This window comes from Cetorhinus maximus, chromosome 33, assembly GCF_964194155.1.
Source record: "Cetorhinus maximus chromosome 33, sCetMax3.hap1.1, whole genome shotgun sequence".
NCBI classification, from domain to species: domain Eukaryota; kingdom Metazoa; phylum Chordata; class Chondrichthyes; order Lamniformes; family Cetorhinidae; genus Cetorhinus; species Cetorhinus maximus.
This window is the reverse complement of record NC_135911.1, coordinates 7,885,659-7,909,687: the sequence shown is the minus strand read 5'-3', so window position 1 is coordinate 7,909,687 and position 24,029 is coordinate 7,885,659. Positions and strand designations below refer to the sequence as shown.

The window sequence follows — 24,029 nt, the reverse complement described above, 5'->3', positions numbered from 1 at the left end:
AAAATGACGTTGGGCGGGCGCCTGATGCCATCCACGCCCTCGCGCGATATTTTGGTCGTTGGGTGCGTGCCAGAGTCAGCAGCACAGCCGCCGACAGCTAAAAGGCCTCTTAAGGCCATTAAAAGGGTAATTGGATGACATTTTTCGCTGCCCCGTCCAGCCTTGCGGTTGGCGGAGCAGGCGAAAAGGCCAAGCGGCCTTTGCACTTTTTAGGAAACCTCATCCACGGGCGGAATGGGGTTTCCCACAGCAAACGAAATAAGATTTTTAAAAATGTAAAATTTAACTAATAGCAAACGTGTCTGCTCAGTCGCATGAGGGGACATGTTTTATAACATTTTAGTAATCTTTATTTTCGAATTTTCGAAACTGTTCGTCTCCCTCTGTGCCCCAGGGAGTTTCCCCAGTGTGTACTCCCCGTGCATGCGCAATGTTTTGCACTTGACCTCCTCTCCCCCACCCCGCACAGGCAGCGCTGCAGCGCACCTTTCACGCCGGGCTGGCCAGTGTGAAATCGCGGTCCCACCTTGACCACGGGTGGCAGTCGGCTTCCTGGCCGTCCCCTGCCAAACCCACCCGACAACGGGGAAAAACCCTGTCCCAGGTAACAAGAGAGACGTCGCTAATTCCAGCCTCGCTGTTTCACACCAGCCTGTTGCTTCGGCTCACTAGTGTAGCCAAAATGGGGGCTGAATTTTACACTCCACCTGATATTCAGTTCCACTGAAGTCAGTGGAGAAGAATACAGGTGAGCCCCCAGAATGGTACCTCTCGCCTTGCGTTGTGACCCTAGGCCAATATGTGCCTGTATCAAAGGTTATTGGGGCACAAATTCACCTTGTACAGGGATGCAGAACAGGTTGGTACCCAGCGCTCACTATAGGCTCTCCCCAAAATGAAGTTCAACTGAAATCAATCGGACTGAATATTGAGCCGGGCGTCGGGCGCATTTCTGCTCGTTTTGCGCTCTTTTGCAATTCCCATTTCGAATTGTTAGGTGATTTCTCAAGGCTTCAGCGCTCCTGACTCCCCAAAGCCTGTCCGCTATCTACGAGTCACAGGTCAGGAGTGTGATGGAATACGCTCCACTTGCCTGGATGAGTGAAGCTCCCACAACGCTCAAGAAGCTCGACACCATCAGGACAAAAGCAGCCCCGCTTGATTGGCACCCCATCCATAAACATTCACTCCCTCCACCACTGACGCACAGTAGCAGCAGTGTGTGTACCATCTACAAGATGCACTGCAGGAACTCACCAAGCCTCCTTAGACAGCACCTTCCAAACCAACGACGGCTACAATGTATGAGGACAAGGGCAGCAGACACATGGGGAACACCACCACCTGGAAGTTTCCCTCCAAGCCACTCACCATCCTGGCTTGGAAGTATATCATTGTTCCTTCATTAATGCTGGTTCAAAAGCCTGGAACACCCTAACCTCACCGTGGGTGTACTGGCACCACACGGACTGCAGCAGTTCAAGAAGGCAGCTTCTACAACCTTCTCAAGGGCAACTAGGGATGGGTAATAAATGCTGGCCCAGCCAGCGAAGCCCACATCCCCTGAATGAATAAAGAAAAGTTACCCAGTTCCTCCTTTGCACATACGAGGGATGGGAACTTTACAGATAGTAAGGAACTACATCGCCGTTCCTTCACTGTCGCTGGGTCAAAATCCTGGAACTCACTCCCGAACAGCGCTGTGGGTGTACCCACACCACAGGGACTGGCAGCGGTTCAAGAAGGCAGCTCACCACCACCTTCTCAAGGGACAATTAGGGATGGGCAATAAATGCTGGCCCAGCCAGCGACGCCCACATCCCGTGAAAGAATAAGAAAAGAGGGCTTGCTATCGGTCAAAATATTCTGTAACAAAATCCATTTGCTGTTCATTTAGCGCCAGAAATAAACACTTAGCGTTTGGTGTTTGTTCCTTCCATAAAATTTGTGTCCATTCGGCAATTCACTGTGCTTGTGGACGACACTTTTAGACCTTGCTCTGAATTACCTGCCCAGGCAGGTACACACTTCCTTTGTGCGGACTGCAGATAAGTGACTATAGCCAGCAGAACTGCCTGTCCTTTTAGCAAGCACCAAGCTTATTGGAAAATCGCAGCTGCACTGTCTGCGTTTTTGTGACGTATACATGTCAATCGAGGCGCCCAACCCCACCCCCACCCCAGCCTCTTCCTTTCTTACCCAAGACGAAGAACTTCCAGCAAAGGCTTTGACCTTTGAAACATCTGCTGATTCCCTCAAAGTGCAGATAGAGATTAGAATGGGGATTCTTTTAAGCTGCAGTAAATGGCGGGTGAGGGGGGGTGTCGGTGGGGGGGTGGCGGTTAGCGGGGACAAATCACAATAAAAGCAAATTACTGCAGATGCTGGAAATCTGAAGTAAAAACAGAGAAAGCTGGACAAACTCAGCAGGTCTGGCCGCGTCTGTGGAGGGAGAAACTGAGTTAGCGTTTCAAGTCTGTGTGACTCCTCTTCAGAGCTAAAGAGAAGCAGACATGTGATGAATTTTAAACTTTGAGGATGGAGCAGGCAGAGCTAGATAGAAGGTCAGGGATAGGTGGGAGCTAAGGAGAAATTTGACAAAGATGTTATGGGCACCGGACAAAAGGAGTGTTAGTGGTAGTGTTAAAGACTAAAGAAGGTGATGATAATGGCATAAGGGTAGGAGAGCAGAATGTGATGGGTGTGAAACCCGCTTTTCACAGAATCACAGAATCACACAGTGCAGAAGAGGCCCTTCGGCCCATCGAGTCTGCACCGACACGTGAGAAACACCTGACCTACCTACCTAACCCCATTTACCAGCACTTGGCCCATAGCCTTGAATGTTATGACGTGCCAAGTGCTCATCCAGGTACTTTTTAAAGGATGTGAGGCAACCCGCCTCCACCACCCTCCCAGGCAGCGCATTCCAGACCGTCACCACCCTCTGGGTAAAAAATGTTTTTCCTCACATCCCCCCTAAACCTCCTGCCCCTCACCTTGAACTTATGCCTCCTTGTGACTGACCCTTCAACTAAGGGGAACAGCTGCTCCCTATCCACCCTGTCCATGCCCCTTATAATCTTGTACACCTCGATCAGGTCACCCCTCAGTCTTCTCTGCCCCAATGAAAACAACCCAAGTCTATCCAACCTCTCTCCATAACTTAAATGTTTCATCCCAGGCAACATCCTGGTGAATCTCCTCTGCACCCCGTCCAGTGCAATCACATCCTTCCTATAATGTGGTGACCAGAACTGCTCACAGTACTCCAGCTGTGGCCTCATCAAGGTTCTATACAACTCCAACATCACCTCCCTACTTTTGTAATCTATGCCTCGATTGATAAAGGCAAGTATCCCATATGCCTTTTTCACCACCCCACTAACGTGCCCCTCTGCCTTCAGAGATCTATGGACACACACGCCAAGGTCCCTTTGTTCCTCAGAACTTCCTAGTGCCATGCCGTTTATTGAATACTTCCTTCTCAAATTACTCCTTCCAAAGTGTATCACCTCACACTTTTCAGGGTTAAATTCCATCTGCTACTTATCTGCCCATTTGACCATCCCGTCTATATCTTCCTATAGCCTGAGACACTCAACCTCACTGTTAACCACCCGGTCAATCTTTGTGTCATCCGCAAACTTTTACTAACCCTACCCGCCACATAGTCATCTATGTCGTTTATATAAATGACAAATAATAGGGGACCGAGCACAGTTCTCTGTGGTACGCCACTGGACACTGGCTTCCAGTCACTGGCTTTTGACCCGACCCCACCAGTTTTCTGCTGGGCAATATTAAAATAATCAGCAGTGTATGATACACTGGTGACAGTTATACTTGTGGGGACCAAGCAGCAAACTGGGTTGGTTGATTGACCATCGAATTGACCACCCATCCTTACTTAAGGATCTAAATGCATTGGAGGTGGTTCAAAGGAGCTTTACCAGACTGATACCTAGAATGAGTTGTCTTATGAGGAAAAGTTGCACAGACTGGGTTTGTTTCCACTGGAGTTTAGAAGAGGGGTGATTTGATTGATGTATACAAGATCCTGATTGACCTTGGCAAGGTGGATGTGGGTGAGTCCAGAACTAGGGGGCACTATTTTAAAATTAGGAGTCGCCCTTTTAGGACAGAGATGAGGAGAATGTTTTTCTCTCAGACAGTTGTGCGACTTTGGAACTCTCTACCTCAGAAGGTCGTGGAGGTGGGGTCATTGAATATTTTTAAGGCAGAGGTAGATAGACTCTTGTTAGGCAAGATAATCAAAGCTTATCGGGAGTAGATGGCAATGTGGAAATCGAAACACAAACAGGTCAGCCATGATCTTATTGAATAGCAGAGCAGACTTGAGGGACCGAATGGTCTATTCCTGTTCCCATTTCTTATGCTCTGATGTGATACGGGACATACCTGAGCTTCCTTTCCACAGCATATATCCACAAATCAGTAAAGCGATTGTGTTGAAGAAAATGATGAATGGAAATGCTGGCCTTTTATCTACAGAGAGTTGGAATTGAGGATCTGTCGCTTCAGCTGTACAGACATGATCGAAACCCAGCTAGAGGGGTGTGTTCTGTTTTGGTCACCACATCTCCGGAAGAATGTGTTGGACTTGAAGGCGATATAGTGCACCATCATCGGAATGCCCTTTAGAGAAGAGCACAAGAACGAATGTCCTTGTGGGGAGGAAATCTGCAGCTCTCACCTGGTCCGGCCTACATGTGGCTCCAGACCCACAGCAATGCGGTTGACTCTTAACTGCCCTCTGAAATGGCCACTCAGCTCAAAGGCAATTAGGGTGGGCAACAAGTGCTGGCCTTGCCAGCGATGCTCACATTCCATGAATGAATAAATAATAATAATTTTTAAATGACGCCACCATCGCTTAAAGGGCATAATTGTGACAACAGGGCTAAATTATGATGATGGTAGCATGAACCTATGTGCGTTTGTGGTTGAATATTCATTGGTTAATTCATTGCCACAGGAGGCTGTGGAAGCCAGGTCATTGGGTGTATTTAAGACCGAGATAGATAGGTTCTTGATTGGTAAGGGGATCAAAAGTTACGGGGAGAAGGCGGGAGAATGGGGTTGAGAAACTTATCAGCCATGATTGAATGGTGGAGCAAACTCGATGGGCCAAATGGCCTAATTTCTGCTCCTATGTCTTATGGTCTAATATTCCCATAATTTGAACGTGAGCCTTTTCCTCTGTATAAAGCAATGCCCACTCTTCACTGGGTCAAAACCCTGGCACTCCTTCCCCAACAGCACTGCGAGTGCACCTACGCCACATGGTTCATGAGATTTTAGCCTTGAAGCGAAATAGATTTTGCAGTTAAAAGGAGTCTTCTGAACCAAAACAGAGTGAGGCCATCATCCAGCAATTTCCTTGCACCACAGTGAAAGTCACGGTTAAAATCCCCCAGTTTTCAGAGACTGTGTTTGGCTTTCTGGCGGCTGTTTCATTTGCAAGCACTCCCTTTGGCGTAGAGGTCCACTCGAGGGTCTGAGTCAACAGAGGGAGCTACTTCCTCTGGTGCGAGGAGGCCAGCAGAGGAAAGCGCAATCTTCTAAAATTAGAATTAGGCCAGTGAAGAATGGAAGAAGACAACTTTTAGCCAGTCTTGCTGGCTAAAGGCTGGAGATGGTGCATGGCTTGAAATTTCTACTAGTCATAGGGGCTCCATGATGGTTGGACACCTGTCTACTGCCCGGTGTGCAAGCTTGACATCATCCTCATGGGACAGCACTCATGCTGTGTGGCAACTGGTTTCTCTGTTGAAGCCCACCCTATGTTTAAAGCGGCGATACAGAAGGATGTTTACCAGCCATGCCCTTTCAGTGTAAGCAATACCTGCACCATTTCTATCTGGAGCCCATCCTTCTGCATATACGTTACAGGTTTTGAATTTCTACTGTTGCTGAAGGGCGCAGGTTTACAGTTAACCGAAATAAAAATGGGGAATGTTGGAAAAGAAAAACTCAGCATCTGTGGAGAGAGAAACAGAGCTAATGTTCTGAGCCCATTTGACTCTTCCTCAGGGCTGAAGGGAGGTAGGAATATGATGTGTTGATGTGGTTGAAGGGAAAGGGTGGAGCAAAATAGAAGGTCAGGGATAGGTTGGATCTCAGGAGAGATTAATTGACAGATGTCATGGACATAAGCCGAAGGGAGTGGTAATGACAGAGTTAAGGACGAAAGCAGGTGTTAATAGTGGCACACAGGTCAGAACGAATTGAGCTTGTTTTCTCACCTACAACATGTATTGCTTCTGTTACATGGGTGTAATTCCTGGTCATGTTGTTATAGGCCTGACACATGTAATTGCCGCTATGACTTGGGACAATGCTGACAAGGGTCATCACTTGTCCTGTTTGGTTCAGGGGGACACCATTGAAAAACCACTCAAATTCCGAAGGTGGAACCGAACGCACGGAACATGTGAAAGTGACATTTGATCCTAGAGTAATGTCTCCTTTGTCTGGATCAATGGCTATTTGAGGTTCTTCTGGTCCATCTGTAATGGGTAAATGGTACAAGTGTTAATATCGACTTTGCAGAAACGAAGAGAAACAAAAGGTATACAAATGAGGCCCACATAACCTTGGAAGGAAGAACGAGATGAATGGAACCATGTGAATTATGAAAGTGTAAATTGGGATTATGAATTATTATTATCTTTCACATTTGCAACATTAAAAATGAATTAGGCAGATTAATTGGAATTACTGATGTATTTCACTTTCATTGTGAATATGCACGACAGATTAGCAGTTTCCAATCTTGGGAATTTCCTGCAAGGGACAACGCCTTTTCATTTTTTTTTCTGTACACAGCAGCAGCTGCATTGCTGAGATAAGCTCCAGCCCATTTTGAGAAGCTTAGAGCGCTGTAAATTCAAGCCTGAGAACAGAATTCCCAGGGGACGTGATACAGAGGCCATAGTGCATCTCTCTCCCAGGTATTATTATCACATTACCAAGTTAACAGGAATGTTGATAAGACATGTTTGGGAAGAATACATGTGGGAAAAATCCTTTGAAATCATCATTCACTCTGGCAGGCAATTTTTCAGTTTATATATAGATGGGTATTTGAAAGATTTGGATTTGAATTGAGGCTGCCACCCACTCCAAATGCAGTACACAGTTAGACAGAGAGACAGACAGATAGGTGGATAGAGAGAGACAGACAGAGAGACGGACAGACAGAGAGACGGACAGACAGAGAGTCAGAGAGATGGACAGACAGAGAGATAGGTACATAAAGAGACAGACAAAGAGACAGAGAAATGGACAGAGGGACAGACAAACAGACCGATAGATAGGTAGATAGAGAGACAAGCAGAGACAGAGAGATGGACAGACAGAGGGACAGACAGACAGACAGATAAGAGATTGATAGGTAGACAGACAGACAGATAGATAGAGATAGATAGGTAGACAGACAGGCAGAGAGACAAACAGGCAAACAGATAGATAGAGGTAGATAGGTAGACAGACAGACAGATAGATAGATAGAGATAAATAGGTAGACAGACAGGCAGAGAGAGACAGACAGACAGCTAGACATAGACAGACAGACAGATAGAGGTGGACAGGTCGACAGACAGACAGACAGGCAGATAGAGATAGATAGGTTGACAGACAGGCAGAGAGAGACAGACAGACAGATAGCTAGACATAGACAGACAGACAGATAGAGGTGGACAGGTAGACGGACAGACAGACAGGCAGATAGAGATAGATAGGTAGACAGACAGACAGGCAGATAGATATAGATAGGTAGACAGACAGATGGATAGATCGACAGACAGAGAGATAGATAGGCAGACAGAGGCACAGATAGACAGTCAGTCAGGCAAATAGATAGACAGACAAACAGACAGATAGGCCGACAGGGGTACAAATACACAGACAGATAGTTAGACAGACAAGACAGGCAGTTCGAACAGATGAGTAGGTAGACAGATAGATCAATATTCATACTTACAGTAAACTATCAGAAAAAATGCGTCACTTGTTTTGTTACTGACAGTGTTGTAAGCCTCGCACTGATAGTTCCCAGAATCAGACCTATTCACTGCTGTAATTGTTAGTGTATGGTTGTCCAGTGACACATTCATCCTGTCAATATACTGAAGGTAGAGGCCGTCTTTGATCCACCGAATGGAAGGGGAATCACCAGACACGTTGCAGTTCAGGGTGACGGTCCCATTGGACTCTAAGGTTTCTGAAACGCTTGGGACAACTTCAGGCTCAGAAACAGGTTCTGCAAAATATAATCGATAGAGCTACCGAGCACCACGTTAAATTCAAACGATCATCACCTAGAACTTCTCGTTCGTCGCATGTAAATCTTCCCATGACATAAATCTGTATTGGCCCCATTCGCTTTGTTAGTGCCCCTATGATGATTCTATGCTTTTAGCCTAAAATAAGTGCTTTGCTCACATTGTTTAGGAATCTACAACACTACACAGTGAAGGCTTGCACAGAAACGCTAAACATCCGTTCTTAGCAAACATTAAGCAGTGCACCACACACCAAACAAAAAACCCTGGGGCAACTTAAACAGCATGAGAGCTGTGTTTGAAAATATAATTAGTTCGTGTGGGAAAAATGGGCCATTGTTACATGTTTATTGCCACAAGCCATATGCTGTGCAAACACATGGCTTTTAATGAAGGGAAATAACAAATTGTCTCATTGTTCAGCCTTTGTCTGCGAACAATTGATTGTCCTGCCCTGTACTTAGTAGAAGTCGCTAGGGAGTGAGTATTAAGTGGGTTTCTGCATCCGTTTGCTCTGAAATGAAACTGACGTGGGTGAAATGCAGACTTGTGACAAGTTGTGGGCCAAGGGTAGCTCCGACCGCCATCAAAAACGGCAATGTTTACACCCATTCTGAACCATGCAACGCTTTCAATGCCCAGAGATAGCACTGTTACCAGTCAGGCAGTAGACTGTGGTCCTGGGCTGAAGCCCCACTCCAAAACATCACCATAAAATCCAGACTGTCGTTACAGTGCAGTACTGAAAAGATCCAGGGCAGGGCGAAGCTTGGGGAGGGGGGCGTGTTGGGGGGCTTCAGTCTGGTGAAATGTGGGGTTGAGGTTACAATCAAATCAGCCACGGTCTTATTGAATGGCACAGCAGGCTCGAGGGGCCGAATGGCCTACTCCCGCTCCTAATTCGTCTAACATGATGAACCCGGATCTTGCCATCTCTTTCAGATGGACATAGGAACGTAGAAAGAGGGTTATGCCATTCTGTCCTCAGTTTCTTTCCCCCACCCCTCCTCCCCGATCATTCAAGTCGATTATGGCCCTCAACTCCATTTACTCGTCTTTGCCCCCTATCCCTTGATACTCTTTCGAGTTATCAACAGTCACAGATTGCAACTCTTTTGAGTACAATCACAGTCCTTGGTTTCCCGGGAGTGGGACATGAACCCACAACCCTCTGATTCAAAGGCGAGGGTGCTATGAACCGAGCCACAGCTGACACCTCCCCTATCCCTTGATAGTGAACAAAAATCTATCAATCTCAACCGTGAACATTCCAGTTAATGCACCATCCATCCCCCGAGCTCTCCTCGTGTTCTTGTCAATGTGTATGCCTTAACCAAGGTCATTAACAACAGCTTAACTGTTCACTGGTCCCATGTCCTGTTCATGGGATCTTAAGCATGTAGAATGAGACCTTATTTTCCCGCATTACAATAGTGACTACTGTTCAAAATTAGGCCGTTGGCTCGAAAGCATTTTGGATTTCCAAAAAGGCGTTCCATAAAAGGTTCCAGGGGGTTAATCTTGTTGGGGGATTTGGGGCGGTGGGGTTGGGGGTGGGGTGGGTTTGGTGATGTGTTAGGATGGATGGAGGACCAGATAACTAACTGGAAACAGAGATTCGGGGTAACTGAATCACTTTCAGGTTGGCAAACTGTAACCAGTGGAGCCCCGAGCTCTCAAGGGCTTACAATCTACATTCACGACTAATGAAGGTACCGATGGTATTGCAACCACATCCGCTGATGACACGAAGATAAGTGGGAAAGCAAGTTGTTATCAGGCTGTTTAAAAAAAAAATATCTGCAAAGGGATGTAGATAGGTTAAGCGAGGAGGCAAAAATTTGGCAGATGGTGTATTTTGTGGGAAAATGTGAGGTTGTGACAGGAAGAGTGGAAAAGTGGAATATAATTTAAATGTTATTGTTTGTTTTATTATTATTTAAATCGGAAGAGACTGCAGAATGCTGCAATGCGAAGGGTGTACACGAGTCACAATAAGTCAGTATGCAGGCAGAGCAAGTTATTAGGAAGGCAAATGGAATGTTAGCCTTCATGTCAAGGGGTTGAGACCACACCTAGAGTGCAGTGTACAGTGTTGGTCACCTAACTTAAAGAAGGGTATACTTTCATTGGAATAGAAGCTCCTTTGATAGGAGCTTTGCTAAACGGAGTCCTGGGATGAAAGGGTTTGACTCATGAGGAAATATTGGGCAGGATGGGCCTGTACTCATCGGAGTTTAGGAGAGTGAATGTGACTTTTTTTGTTAATGGGATGCGGGTGTCGCTGGCAAGGCCAGCATTTGTTGCCCATCCCTAAATACCCTTGACCTGAATGGTTTGCTCAGCACTTAAGAGTCAACCACATTGCTGTGGGCCCGGAGTCACTTGCAGGCCGGAACAGGTAAGGGAGGGCAGATTTCCTTCCCTAAAGGACAATTAAGAAACCAGATGGGTTTTTACAACAACTGACAATGGTTTTATGGTCACTCTATTAATTGAATTTGCATTCCCCCAGCTTCCCCAGCGCATTAACCTGGGTCTCGGGATTACTGGTCCAATGGCATTACCACCATGCCATCGTCTCTCCTTATTGAAGCATATAAGATTCTGAGGGAGCTTGACAGGGTTGATGCTGGGAGGATATTTAGCCTCGAGGGGGAATCTACAACTAGGGGGCACAGTTTGAAAAGAAGTGACTTCCCACATATGACGGGAATGAAGACGAATTTCTTCTCTCAGAGGGCCTTTGGAATTCTCTTTCCCAGGAAGCTGGGCTATCGGACAAATTCAAGGCTTAGTTGGACAGATTCTCGATTGACAAGGGGGTCAAGAGTTATTGGGGAAAGGCAAGAACGTGGAGTTCAGGCCACAATCAGACCAGCCATGGTCTTGTGGAATGGTGCAGCAGGCTTGATGGGCCAAATGGCCTACTCCTACTCCTGTTCCTTTTGATCTTATTATAATCACATATTTAGCCCTATAAACATATCCTTCTATTATTTTCTGCCTCATGTGCCATCTAGATTCTCCTGAAGTACCTCTCTTCTATTAGTTTGAAGGCATCTTACGGCAATGAAAAATATTTAAAATATTTACAATATTAGACAATAAGCTTCCATATTACTTGTCATCATGATTTATTCTTCAGTTTTTGCCTATCAGTTTGCTTTGTATATCAGGTGCAATAGATTAAAAAATCCTCCTAAATTTGTGTTCATGTCCAACAAAGTGTGCTGCACATAGGTACAGGATTCATGGGGTTTTCTGGGAGCATTGCTGCAAACATATTTAGTTCCTTAGCTGATGCCCAGATAGCTTTTGAATACCACAATATGTCCTCTCATCACACACTGAAGCAGTCCATACCCAAAAGCAGCAAGACGTGGACAACATCCAGACTTGGGCTGAAATGTGGCAAGTAACATTTGCGCCACACAAGTGCCAGGCAATGACCATCTCCAACAAGCGAGAATCTAACCATCGCCCCTTGGCGTTCAATGGCATTACCATTGCTGAATCCCCCACTGTCAACATCCTGGGGGGTTTACCATTCACCAGACACAAGACTGGACAAGCCATTTAAATACTGTTGTTACAAGAGCAGGTCAGAGGCTAGGAATCCTGCGACGAGGCACAAGTCAGGAGTGTGATGGAATACTCCCCACTTGCCTGGATGACTGCAGCTCCAACAACACTCAAGAAGCTCGACACCATCCAGGACAAAGCCGCCCGCTTGATTGACACCCCATCCACAAACATTCACTCCCTCCACCACCGACCCACAGTAGCAGCAGTGTGTGTATCATCTACAAGATGCACTGCAGAAACTCACCAAGGCTACTTAGGCAGCACCTTCCAAACCCACAACCGCTACCATCTAGAAGGACAAGGGCAGCAGATACATGGGAACACCAATACCTGGAAGTTCCCCTCCAAGCCACTCACCAACCTGACTTGGAAATATATCGGCCGTTCCTTCACTGTCGCTGGGTCAAAATCCTGGGACTCTCTCCCTAACAGCACTGTGGGTGTACCCACACCTCAGGGACTGCAGCGGTTCAAGAAGGCAGCTCACCCACCACCTTCTCAAGGGGGAATTAGGGATGGGCAATAAATGCTGGCCTGGCCAGTGAAGCCCACATCCCATAAATGAATTTTAAAAAAAGAATGATTTTGGCAACTGGTAGAATCTCAAATTATGTTTTTGTTGGATTGCCCCCAGTTTGCATGTCAATCTTTTATTTTTATGATATTTATTCTTCTTCTAGAACTTCATAGTGTTTCTTCTCTAAAGAGACGCACCCATAATCCAGTAGAGTCATGTTAGCCCAACCCCACTGCTTCACCGGTCAGGACTTAAAAAGGACCATTTCATGTTGTGAAAATGTTAGTGCTAACATTTCCTCTCTTCATTCCCCTGAGTTCATCCATATCTAAATCCATCTATTGTATACAGGCTCAACTCTCGATATAATTAGTTCTAGTGTTGTCAGAAACAGTCAATTTTCTATCTGCCAGAGAGTGGGGAGGCTGTGGCATAGTGGTATTGTTACTGGACCAGTAATCCAGATACCCAGGGTAATGACCTGGGGACCCATGTTCAGCAGATGGTGACATTTGAATTCAATAATAATAAAAAAAATATGGAATTAAGGGCTGAATTTTACGTTCGTCGGGCAGGAGCATGCTGATGTCAACGCGCACTCTCGTGATCTGTCAGTTTGCGGGCACGCGCGAGAGTCAGCAGCGCGCTCGCTGACACTTAAGAGGGCTATTAAGGCTCTTAAACGATTAATTAAGTTGCACTTTTTGCTGCCCACTCAACCTTTCAGTTGGCGGGGGCGAATAGACCAGGCGGCCTGTGCATTTTTTTACAAAACCTCATCCTCCGGCAGGATGAGGTTTCCAACGGTAAGTAAAAAAATGCAAAAAAATGTTTCCACTTCGTTTTAAACATGTCCGTCTTCATGCGGCCGAGTCACATGTGGGGGACATGTTTATATCATTCATCAAATCTTTATGTTCCTTATGTCCAAATCTTCAGCTCCCTGAGGCAGCTCTATGCCCTCAGGGAGCTGTCAGCTGGTGCTCCCCTGGGCATGCACAGACTTCCACGCTCACCCTTCTCCCACCGCCCCCCTGCACCCCGGCAGCTCTGAGCATTTCAGCGCGCCTCTCACACTAGCTGGCCGTTAATTGGCCAGCCAGCATGAATTCTCGGGGGCCAATTGTGGGGGGCGGACCTTCTCCCAGCTGCTCTGGGATCCTGGCCACCGCGCCCACTCGACAACCTCAAAATTCAGCCCTAAAAGCCTAATGATGACTTTGAAACCATTGTTGTAATCCAGCTGGTTCACTAATGTCCTTTAGAGAAGGAAATCTGCCGACCTTAACTGACTCCAGACCCACAGCAATGCGGTTTGATTCTGAAAATGCCTGGCAAGCCACTCAGTTCTCAAGGGCAATTAGGGATGGGCAATAAATGCCCACATCCCGGGAGCAAATACAAGAAAATTGTATCAACAGCAATTCTAAAGAAAAGTATTGCTAGAAAACTCTAAGCCTGTGTCATTCACATATGTCACAGGCAGCAGGCATCACAGATGAATCCTTATCAATTTCTGTTTGTTAATATCTGTTATATTCTATTGTTGGGTCGCTTTGCCCACAAACACAGTTTCACACCCATCTACCAGCGGGTGAGTTGGCAGCAATATACTGCAGACGCAGAGACCAATATAAGATGAAGCGTTTCCTGTTCATTTACCAGATAACAGACCACCAACACAACGTGTGCATCTCCAACCAAACCCTATTTTAAACTACTGATCAACATTTGTAGCTCTCGTTACACAGCCATTGAGTCTTACAGTCAGGTCAATCTCCTCACATTCTCTGAAAGGCATTTAGCACCTCAGATTACTACAATATTCTTTAAAGCAAAGCAGTTTCCATGCATTATGTTGGCAAGCAAATTCTGAGGTTCCCCGAGCAGACTGTTAAAGTCATTTTGGCAGAATACCTCAGCGCCAGAGCTTTCCAACAAAGCACCAAGATGTAGCTTGGCTGGTGATGAGAAAGGCCCTCCCTGTCAGATCCTTCCTACATGCCAGAAGTCTCACTCCCTCTCAGGAATTCATGTCCACCACTAGTTTCCTAACACTTTCTTGACAAGTCCCAGTTGCCTCTTACAGAACTTCCGACACTTCCTCGTGGTGGGGAAGAGACCATTGTTCACCTCCGTGTGGAATGTGCCTTTGCAAAGAAGGTCTGGAGGGAGATGCAGTGGTTTTTGTCGAGGTTCATCCTGAGCTGCCTTCTTGACCCGCTGCAGTCCCTGTGGTGCAGGTACCCCGCCCCCAGCGCTGTTAGGGAATGAGTTCCAGGATTTTGACCGAGCGACATCTTTGGGTTTTCCTTTATTTTTGTTACCAATATTTTTCATGACTGCTCTTTGCTTTCTTAATTTCCTCTAAAATTTGTGCTCCTGACCCTTGTAGGCTTCCTGCAGTATTGTGCCCCCAGTATCTTGCATAAGCTTTCCTTATTTTTTGTCCTATCCTACCATGTATGTCCCTTGACATCCATGGGGGATTTAGATTTGAGAGTCCAACCCATTTCCGCTGTGGGAGTATACTTGATCTGAATTCTCACTATCTCCTTCTGGAATTGCTCTCATTGCTCTGACGCTGATTTACCTTTGATGGACTGGTGTAGGTCGTTCAAAGGTGTCACCAGCCCGACAACTTGTGAATGTGGAACTGAGCCACAGACTATGCAACATCTCCTGCAACGCCTATCGCTAGAGGAACCCTGCACTGTTGCAGATCTTGCCGAATTCAACAACAAGCCGCAAAAATGTGTCCAGTTCTGGCTGGGCCATGTATAGACTGTCCGTGGACATGATAAGAAGACCTTTGATGGAATGACACCTAACCTCCTACCCTCGCATATTTCTGATACATAGATGATGTGTTTACTATTTGTCCACTTCTGCTAAATTATATCTCAGCTGAGTAGAAACTGGCCTTTCCAACCGAGAACCTTTACTCCTTTTCTAACGTTACCATACTCCATAATGGCACCAAACCTAACTGAATTATTATTACAGCCACCAACTTGTTCTCTCACTGATACCCCTTGCACCTGCCCACATTAATTCCCTAAAAATAAGCCCAAAGCATCACTTTCACTTGTTGGGCTTGCCATATGCTGACCAAAAAGAAAAGCTCTCTAAAACACCATTTTAAAACTTCTGTGCCTTGCTGAAAAAAGAGAAATGTCGAAGATTTTCATCTTGCACTCATCAGGACACTCGCCTGAATACCAATATAAGGGGGGAAAGAACAATTTATACTGTATGTGAAGAGCATGCTGATTGGTTGGCAAGTGTTGCCATGGCAAAATCACTACTGATGGCGACTGGCAGTAACTGCTAAGCGTTGTTTGGAATTTAAACCTGGCAGCCTGACTGATTGGTCAAGGCATTGTCCTGAGGAATGAGTCAGTGAATGGCTGTCACTTATTTTGTTTAGCTGAAATGGGCGTAATGTCTGTCTGCAAAGAACAGGGCCCTGTGTATTAATATGCGTAGCTCCCAGCGCGTGCAAATGCATCACATGGCGAACCCGACTGACAATCTTAAATTGGTTGCCGGCGTAATTCTTAGCACATTGAGGATTATTAAGCAAGTGTTGTCCAATCTCTGAGTCACATCTAGTGTTGGACACTGTGTTTTGAGTTTTGCAAGCACGGGCTGGTTGGGTACAGTCTGTACCCTGCCCGTTGCGAACAGCAGCTGGGACATGCTGTTTGTGACAGTCCACCAGTCTTTGGGACGTACAGCCTACATACCTAGCATCACCACTGACACACAAGGTCATATGCCACATTAGTCATTTGTGTGACAGGAAATGAACATCTTCTTGGCTTGACGTCAACATTCTGTCAGTGGTGAATACCGTTGGTGTTGCTACTGCATGGCAGCAATGTGGAACACAAATATTTGAGACACCTTGCCCTTCCGGGGGTAATTTGAGGTAGACGGGGCACTTTTCAGGGCTGAAAGTGATGGCCTTAGGCCCGTTCATGAGTTGGTGTGATGCACAGGGTGAAATGGTCTGAGCAGGGTAGCCATTATCCTACAGGGTGCCTTTGTCAGCATCCAGCTTGCATGGTGAGCAAATGGCTCACAAGGTTGTGGATAACTCAAATCTTATAGCGCGTGGAGCTGTAGGAATCCCAACGCACACACTGACCAGTGAAGGTCGGCCCGCGGTAGACTGTGGTAGAGAACCCCCTGGCAGGTTTCTCAACTAGTTCGCCAAGGAAAGGGAGTTCATTTGACCGCTCCATTTCATTGGTGAACTTGAGCGCAGGATGGAGCCCATTAAGACATGTAAGGCAAGTGCTACATGCAGCTGCAGATATAAATATAGTCAATGTATCATGCACGTATCAGAAATATGCGAGGGTAGGAGGTTAGGTGTCATCCCATCCAAGATGTGTTTCATGTGGAACCCAATCTTTGCGTCCTTTTACACTGTTACTGGATACTTGTAGACCAGTCATGGGCAACCTAGGCTTGTGAGTGGGCTGAATGAGCAGCCCTCCTTCATCTCATTGGGCCGCAAGCTTGAACTGGGGAATGGGCACTAACCATGATCCGCAAAACTCCCAGTAAAAGTAACATTAAAAAGTCCAACCTCCCGCGTCCACCAGCATCGTAGCCAAGATGGCCTCCCAGGACAGGGCAATTTTGCTAACTGCGCTTGCCTGCCTAGAATTTGCCGGGGAGGGGTGGGGGGGTGAGGGGGCGCCGATTGAACCATAGCAGCATTTCGATTGGGCGCAGAGGGAGCGCGCAGCTCCCACGGTCGATGTTGTGCGCAATCAGCTTCGCATGCCCCTGCTTTGTGCGCGCATCACTTTAGTAACGCCGGTAGGGGGAGAAGAAAACTACGCGGACAGGAAACTAACGCAATCTGGCGAACATGCGCCTGGGCAACGTGTCAGCGAAATGCCTCATGAGCTGCACTCAGAGCTCGAAGGGGCTGCATGTGTTCCATGGGCTGCAGGTTGCCCAGCACCGTGCCAAACAGTGATTTAATCTCTGTTTGTGAGGTTGTGCTTGTTTTCAGACGTAGTAAGCATTTTTCTCTACACAATGGCTTTAAATAGACGCGTGAAGAGAGGTAAGGGTATTTTATTTTGGGGAAGGAATGCAAATGCAATCTAATGCACAAATTCAAGACGAGAAGGTTGAAAAATATGGACAAAAAGAGAAGGCGTAAGCCAAGAGGACATGGATTCGATACAGCGGTGGATTCTCCAATAAAGAGGGTAAACAGCTTATCCTGAGACCTGAAGTTGCCAATTGTGCCCGGGTTGGGCAAATAATGGAATGGATGGGGAGAGATCCAAAATGGGGGAGGAAAGAGACTCATCACTGCCACTTGAGATTCTATTGCCTAAAACCCTTCTTAACCTCCCTAAACCCGCCTTCTCCAAATTTGGGTGTCACCATATCTCTGTTTTGACTTAATGTTTGACCGTGAGGCCAGTACAGCTGTGCCCAGCTTTGGCCTTCACACATGTTGGGGTCTTCGGAGGCTTTGGAAAGGGTCTGGGGGAGGTGAGGGCAAGTATTAATTCCCAGTTCATGACATCTTAGCTGCCTAGATAGACCCACAGAGTCACGTGGACCGCTAAACTTTGGAGAAGTACAAACTCAGTGGTGATTTGATGACGTTTTATAACGTAATGACGTGGTTAGGGTTCCTTGTGTCGGAAAATTGTTTCAGCTGAATGTCGTGGGCGTGATCATGGCCGCACGCTCAAGTTATTTAAGGGACGAGCTAGTCCACAGTAACCTGGTTGACTCTTAACTGCCCTGTAAACAGGGGCAATAACTGCTGGCTGAACCAGCGGTGCCCACATCCCCTGAACGAAAAAGAAATATCATGTCAGCAACTTAGCATTCGTACCGCTTTCCCAATTTGCCCCCTTGGGCCTGTCCACTCAAGCTGTGAGGTGGTAAAATCTCTCATGACTTTAAGGCAATGATATTGTTAACTCTGCATTTGGCCACAGGATGTGGTTGTCGTCCATCACAGTTACTAGTTAGTAATCTTTCATCACTATATTTACTTAGCTCTATTCACATTGATGTAATATTAACCCCTTTTACTGCTCTATCACCCCTATGTAGAGCTATTATATGATTCGACATTGAGTAAATAAGATAACTCCTCCACCCGTTGTCTGTAAGATTATAGTATTTTACAGGCCAGGAGGGAATTCGGCCCATCGTGTCCATGCTGCCTGTCACATTCATATATCCAATGACTCCCACTGCCCTTCTCTTCACCATGACCAATGCAATAGTCTTCCTCTCCCTGTACACATCCAATTGTGTTTGAAGTTCATTATGGGATTTGTCTGAGCTGCCCTTTGAGGGGGTGCACCCTGGATCGTGAAAGAAATATCCGCGTGGGAATACAGGAAACGGGAGTCGGCCACTCGGCCCCTCAAGCCTGATCTCCTACCTCGACATCATTCTCCCGCACTATCCCCATTTCTCTTGACCTCTTTAATATCTATAAATCTATCCATCCCTGCCTTGAACATGCTCAGTGACTGAGCCTCCACAGCCCTCTGGAGTAGAGAAATCCAAAGATTCACCACCGTCTGAGTGAAGAAATTCCCCCTCATCTCGGGCCTAAATGATATCCCTCATAATTCCGAGATGGTGTCCCCCCCCTCTCCCCGCACCCCAGTTCTAGGGAAAAAAGGAACACTAAAAAATATATAGACAATCTTGTCTTCATCTACCCCATGAGTAATTTTGGAAATGATCACTAAACTGTGTCCGACAATCCTGCTAGTGAAAAACATACTTCACTCATTTACTCCATTGGAACCATCATCATTTTGAATTTAGTCTCTCAACCTTCTCTGCTCTTTGGGAGAGCAGCCCCCAGCTTCCCACAGCACTGAAGCCCCTCATTCCTGCACCCGCTCCGGTAAAGCCCCCCTGTACCCTCTGCCAGGCTTTGATGCTCTTCCTAAGATGTGGGGTTTGGGATTCGGCTCTAACTGAGCCTGAATCAGTGCTTTATAACAGTTTTCTGATCCATCTTTGCAGCTGCACCCTACAAACAAAGGGAAAATGTATTCCCACCAGCTCTGAGCCATTCTCTGTTGCCATCCGTACTTCAAAGCTACAACCTAAACCAATATTTCGAACTATGAAAGCCCCCTAACTCCAATATTTTGACCGCTTTGCAGAACACCTTCGGTCTGTCCACAAGCATTACCCAGACCTCCCTGTCGCTTGCCATTTCAACACTCCACCCTGCTCTCATGCCCACATGTCCGTCCTTGGCCTGCTGCAATGTTCCAGTGAAGCTCAACGCAAACTGGAGGAACAGCACCTCATCTTCCGACTAGGCACTTTACAGCCTTCCGGACTTAACATTGAGTTCAACAACTTTAGATCTTGAACTCTCTCCTCCATCCCCACCCCCTTTTCCAATAATTTATAATTTTTAAAATATATTTTTCTTTTCCCACCCATTTCCATTATTTTACAATTTATTTCCATCCATTGTTTTATCTCTACCTTTTAGCCTATTTCGATCCCTTCCCCCCACCCCACCCCCACTAGGGCTATCTGTACCTTGCTCGTCCTGCTTTCTACCCTTAATGTCACCATTAGCATATTCCTGAGCTAATATCACCACATTCAACACCCCTTTGTCATTTTGTCTATGACATGTTTGGCAATCTCTTCTTTGCCTCTACCTATCACTGGCCCTCTAACCAGCTCTACCTGTTCCACTCCCCTTCACCCAGCTTATATTTCTATATTTCTTAGTTCTGATGAAGAGTCATTCAGACTCGAAATGTTAACTGTGTTCCTCTCTGCAGATGCTGTCAGACCTGTTGAGTTTTTCCAGCTATTTTTGTTTTGGTTCCAATATTTTAACCCTCGTCACTCTTTGAGGACAGTCCCATCAACACAGTGTTTCCCTCCCTTTATTTTCCTACATCTTTCTGTCATCATTACTAATTCCCTTTGGTTAAAAAGCATCGACCGCCACACCCACAGTTACCCCTATCTGCACTCAGCCTTGCATGAGTTATTTATTCCTGACTCTTTCATGGGGTGTGGGCATCGCTTGCAAGGCCAGCATTTGTTGCCCATCCCTAATTGCCCTTCAACTGAGTGACTTTGTCTCAGAGGGCCCACCACGTTGCAGTGGAAGGATGTGATTGCACTGGAGGGGGTGCAGAGGAGATTCACCTGGATGTTGTCTGGGATGAAACATTTAAGTTATGAAGAGAGGTTGGATAGACTTGGGTTGTTTCCGTTGGAGCAGAGGAGACTGAGGGGCGACCTGATCGAGGTGTACAAGATTATAAGGGGCATGGACAGGGTGGATAGGGAGCAGCTGTTCCCCTTAGTTGAAGGGTCAGTCACAAGGGGGCATCAGTTCAAGGTGAGGGGCAGGAGGTTTAGGGGGGAGGTAAGGAAAAACTTTTTTACCCAGAGGGTGGTGACGATCGGGACTGTGCTGCCTGGGGAGGGTGGTGGAGGCGGATTGCCTCACACCCTTTAAAAAGTACCTGGATGAGCATTTGGCACGTCATAAACATTCAAGGCTATGGGCCAAGTGCTGGTAAATGGGATGAGGTAGGTAGGTCAGGTATTTCTCACGTGTGGGTGCAGACTCGATGGGCTGAAGGGCCTCTTCTGGACTGTGTGATTCTGGAGTCAGGAGTAGGCCAGACCGGGTAAGGACAGCAGATTTCCCTCCCTAAAGGGGGACCAGTGAACCAGATGGGTTTCTTTTCTTTTTTAACCACAACCGATGTGAGTTCAGCCTTTCTTGCCCGTCCCTAATTGCCCTTGAACTGGGTGTTGTTGCAAATGGTGTGTTGGCCTTCATAGCCAGAGGATTGGAGTACAGGAGCAGGGATGTCTTGCTGCAATTGTCTCAGAGGGCCCACCACATTGCAGTGGAAGGATGTGATTTGCACTGGAGGGGGTGCAGAGGAGATTCACCCGGATGAGAGTTCATCATGACTGAGGCTGGCTTCATGTCCCAGCTTTATCAAGTGAAGTTGAATCCCACTTATCTGCCCCACTGGGATTTGAATCCTCCCTCCCTCAGAACATTATTCCACCCAGGAGAAATGAATGCACCATTCGCTACTTACCAATCACCCTCAGGTCGATGAGCGATGTGGCCGAAAGGTTAGAGGACACAGGGTTCATGGTGATCAAGTACTCCCCGCTGTCATTGACTGTCAGCGATTTCAGCGAGAGGGACCCGTCCGTCAATAGCTCGGCTCGGTCCCAATAGGCGTTGTTCACGTCCGTCATGTTGCCAATCCAGAGGGCTAGGTCCCGGCACTTAAACCTCCAACTGCCGCTCCTGACTCCCGACCGTGTCCAGGGCTTGAGGACGATTTGAGCCCCCGCGGCCACATCCAGTTGCTGTTGCTCCTCTCCCGTGAGGATGAAGTTCTGAGATCGGGCTGGAAAACAAATAAACGAGCCAGCCAGTGAAGGAATGAGGGGGTCAACTTTGTCAAAAAACCCACCTGCCTGGGCGAGTGCATTATAAATACGCAGGGCATCGCAATTTTGTATTGAATCACCTCAAGAGAGCAACATGCTGCACCACCACTAGACAGTTAAACTTTTCCATCACACTCTCTGTGAGGTGCCTTTTGACAGGCACATCTGCAAAATTTTAAGGATGAGTTGTGTTCGTCAACAAGGACAAATCACCCTACAAGACCAGCAATGCTTACCCGAAGAAATGAGCACAGCCCAGAAGAGAAGGAGCAATTCGTGGCTTCTCATCTTGTGGGGAGCAGGGGTGGGGTGGGGGAGAAGTTGTTGTTCTGGCTTCTCTCTCTCTCTCTCTCTCCAGGCTCCACCTTCTGTCGTGGTTCAGCGATGTAAAAGTGAAACAGGGGAACACACACACACACACACACAACACGCACGGGCACACATATACGCACACCAAGACACACACACACACACACAACGCACAACACACAAGACAAAATCTGAGCTGTGGTCTCTGCCCGAAAGATTTTGTTCTCGTCACAGCTGGAACACACTGCGGGCAGTCAAAACAATTTCTCATTAAAAAAAAAAGGGCAGGAAATCTCGGGGCTAGGACAATCGTCTGTCACTTCCTTCCACAAGCTCTGATCGTTTAGATTGGCATTTTGCATGGGTTGAGTGTACAGAGATGGTCTGTGGCTATAAGCGTCCTTCTACACCGCCCCAGAATCAACTGCTTTCGAATTGTGGTTAAAAATATAGTCAACGGCCAGAAGCAGACTGGATTGATAAACAGTCTACATGCAGAAAATTCCTTGCCTACTGACCTCATCTGAGTTACTTTTCTCTCTCTCTCTCTCTCTCTCTCTCTCTGTTTTCCATTTGCAGGAACATTTTTTACCAGCACCCAGAATTCTTAACTCGCTCCCTGCCAAATTCATACTTCATATGGTATACAATCAACTCAGGGAGAGAGAGAAAGAAAACCCCTGGCGACTGTCGTCCACTGACAGTTCATTTCGCAAGCTTTTTGGAGTTTACTTTGGCAGCCTCTGTGATTAAACCGAGCCCCTTGCATTCTTTCCCCTGTGAGTAACACATGAGAGGGGAAGGATATCAAAAGTCGGTCACTCCCTTACAGTTATTTCTTTCTCTCTCGTTCTTTAACGGGGGTTTGGGCGTTGCCAGCAAGACCCAGCACTTGTTGCCCATTGTGAGGGCATTTAAACACAGAAACATAGAAACTAGGAGCAGGAGTAGGCCATTCGGCCCTTCGAGTCTGCTCCGCCATTCATTCTGATCGTGGCTGATCATCCAACTCAATAGCCTGCTCCCGCTTTCTCCCCATGCCCTTTGATCCCTTTCGCCCCAAGAGCTATATCTAACTCCCCTTCTTGAAAACATACAATGTTTTAGCCTCAACTACTTTATGTGGTAATGAATTCCACAGGCTCACCACTCTCTGGGTGAAGACATTTCTCCTCATCGCAGTCCTAAATGGTCTACCCCGTATCCTCAGGCTGTGACCCCCTGGTTCTGGGCTCCCCCAACATTGGGGACATCCTTCCTGCATCTACCCTGTCTAGTCCTGTTAGAATTTTATAGGTTTCTATGACATCCCCCCTCTTTCTTCTGAACTCCAGCGAATATAATCCTAATCGACTCAATCTCTCTTCATATGTCAGTCCCGCCATCCCAGGAATCAGTCGGGTAAACCTTCGCTGCACTCCCTCTATAGCAAGTACATCCTCCCTCAGATAAGGAGACCAAAACTGCACACAATATTCCAGGTGTGGTCTCACCCTGTACAATTGCAGCAAGACATCCCTGCTCCCGCACTCGAATCCTCTGGCTATGAAGGTCGACATACCATGTGCCTTAAGTGTGGTTAAGAGTCAACCACATTGTTGTGAGGACCTGGAGTCACATGTAGGCCAGGCCAAATAAAGACAGCAGATTTCCTTCCCCATTAGTGAACCAAGGCTTTTTTTTCACAACAACCAACAAGAATTTTAAGTCTACTATTACTTTAATTCCAGATTTTATTAGTTGAATTTAATTAATTAAAGCTGCCATGGTGGGGTTTGAACTTGTAGCCCCCAGAGCTTTTGCCTGCATTTCTGGATTACTGG

General features: G+C 46.8%; 1 protein-coding gene across 2 annotated transcripts in view; it reads right to left on the bottom strand.

Annotated features, from left to right (window-relative positions):
* LOC144671642 (cell adhesion molecule CEACAM5-like) overlaps positions 1 to 22,710 on the bottom strand; it is a 39,602-nt gene extending 16,892 nt beyond the window's left edge. Inside the window, exons 1-4 of one of the 2 annotated variants that reach the window (XM_078533646.1) lie at positions 22,134 to 22,710; positions 21,534 to 21,854; positions 8,009 to 8,287; positions 6,270 to 6,533 (exon numbers count right to left, since the gene is read on the bottom strand). In XM_078533646.1, coding sequence (XP_078389772.1) covers positions 6,270 to 6,533; positions 8,009 to 8,287; positions 21,534 to 21,854; positions 22,134 to 22,185 — 916 coding nt within the window. In that variant the 5' untranslated portion in view covers positions 22,186 to 22,710. The remainder of the gene's footprint in view (positions 1 to 6,269; positions 6,534 to 8,008; positions 8,288 to 21,533; positions 21,855 to 22,133) is intronic. The other variant, XM_078533645.1, reaches the window with a different exon arrangement.
* Positions 22,711 to 24,029: the final 1,319 nt, after the last annotated feature.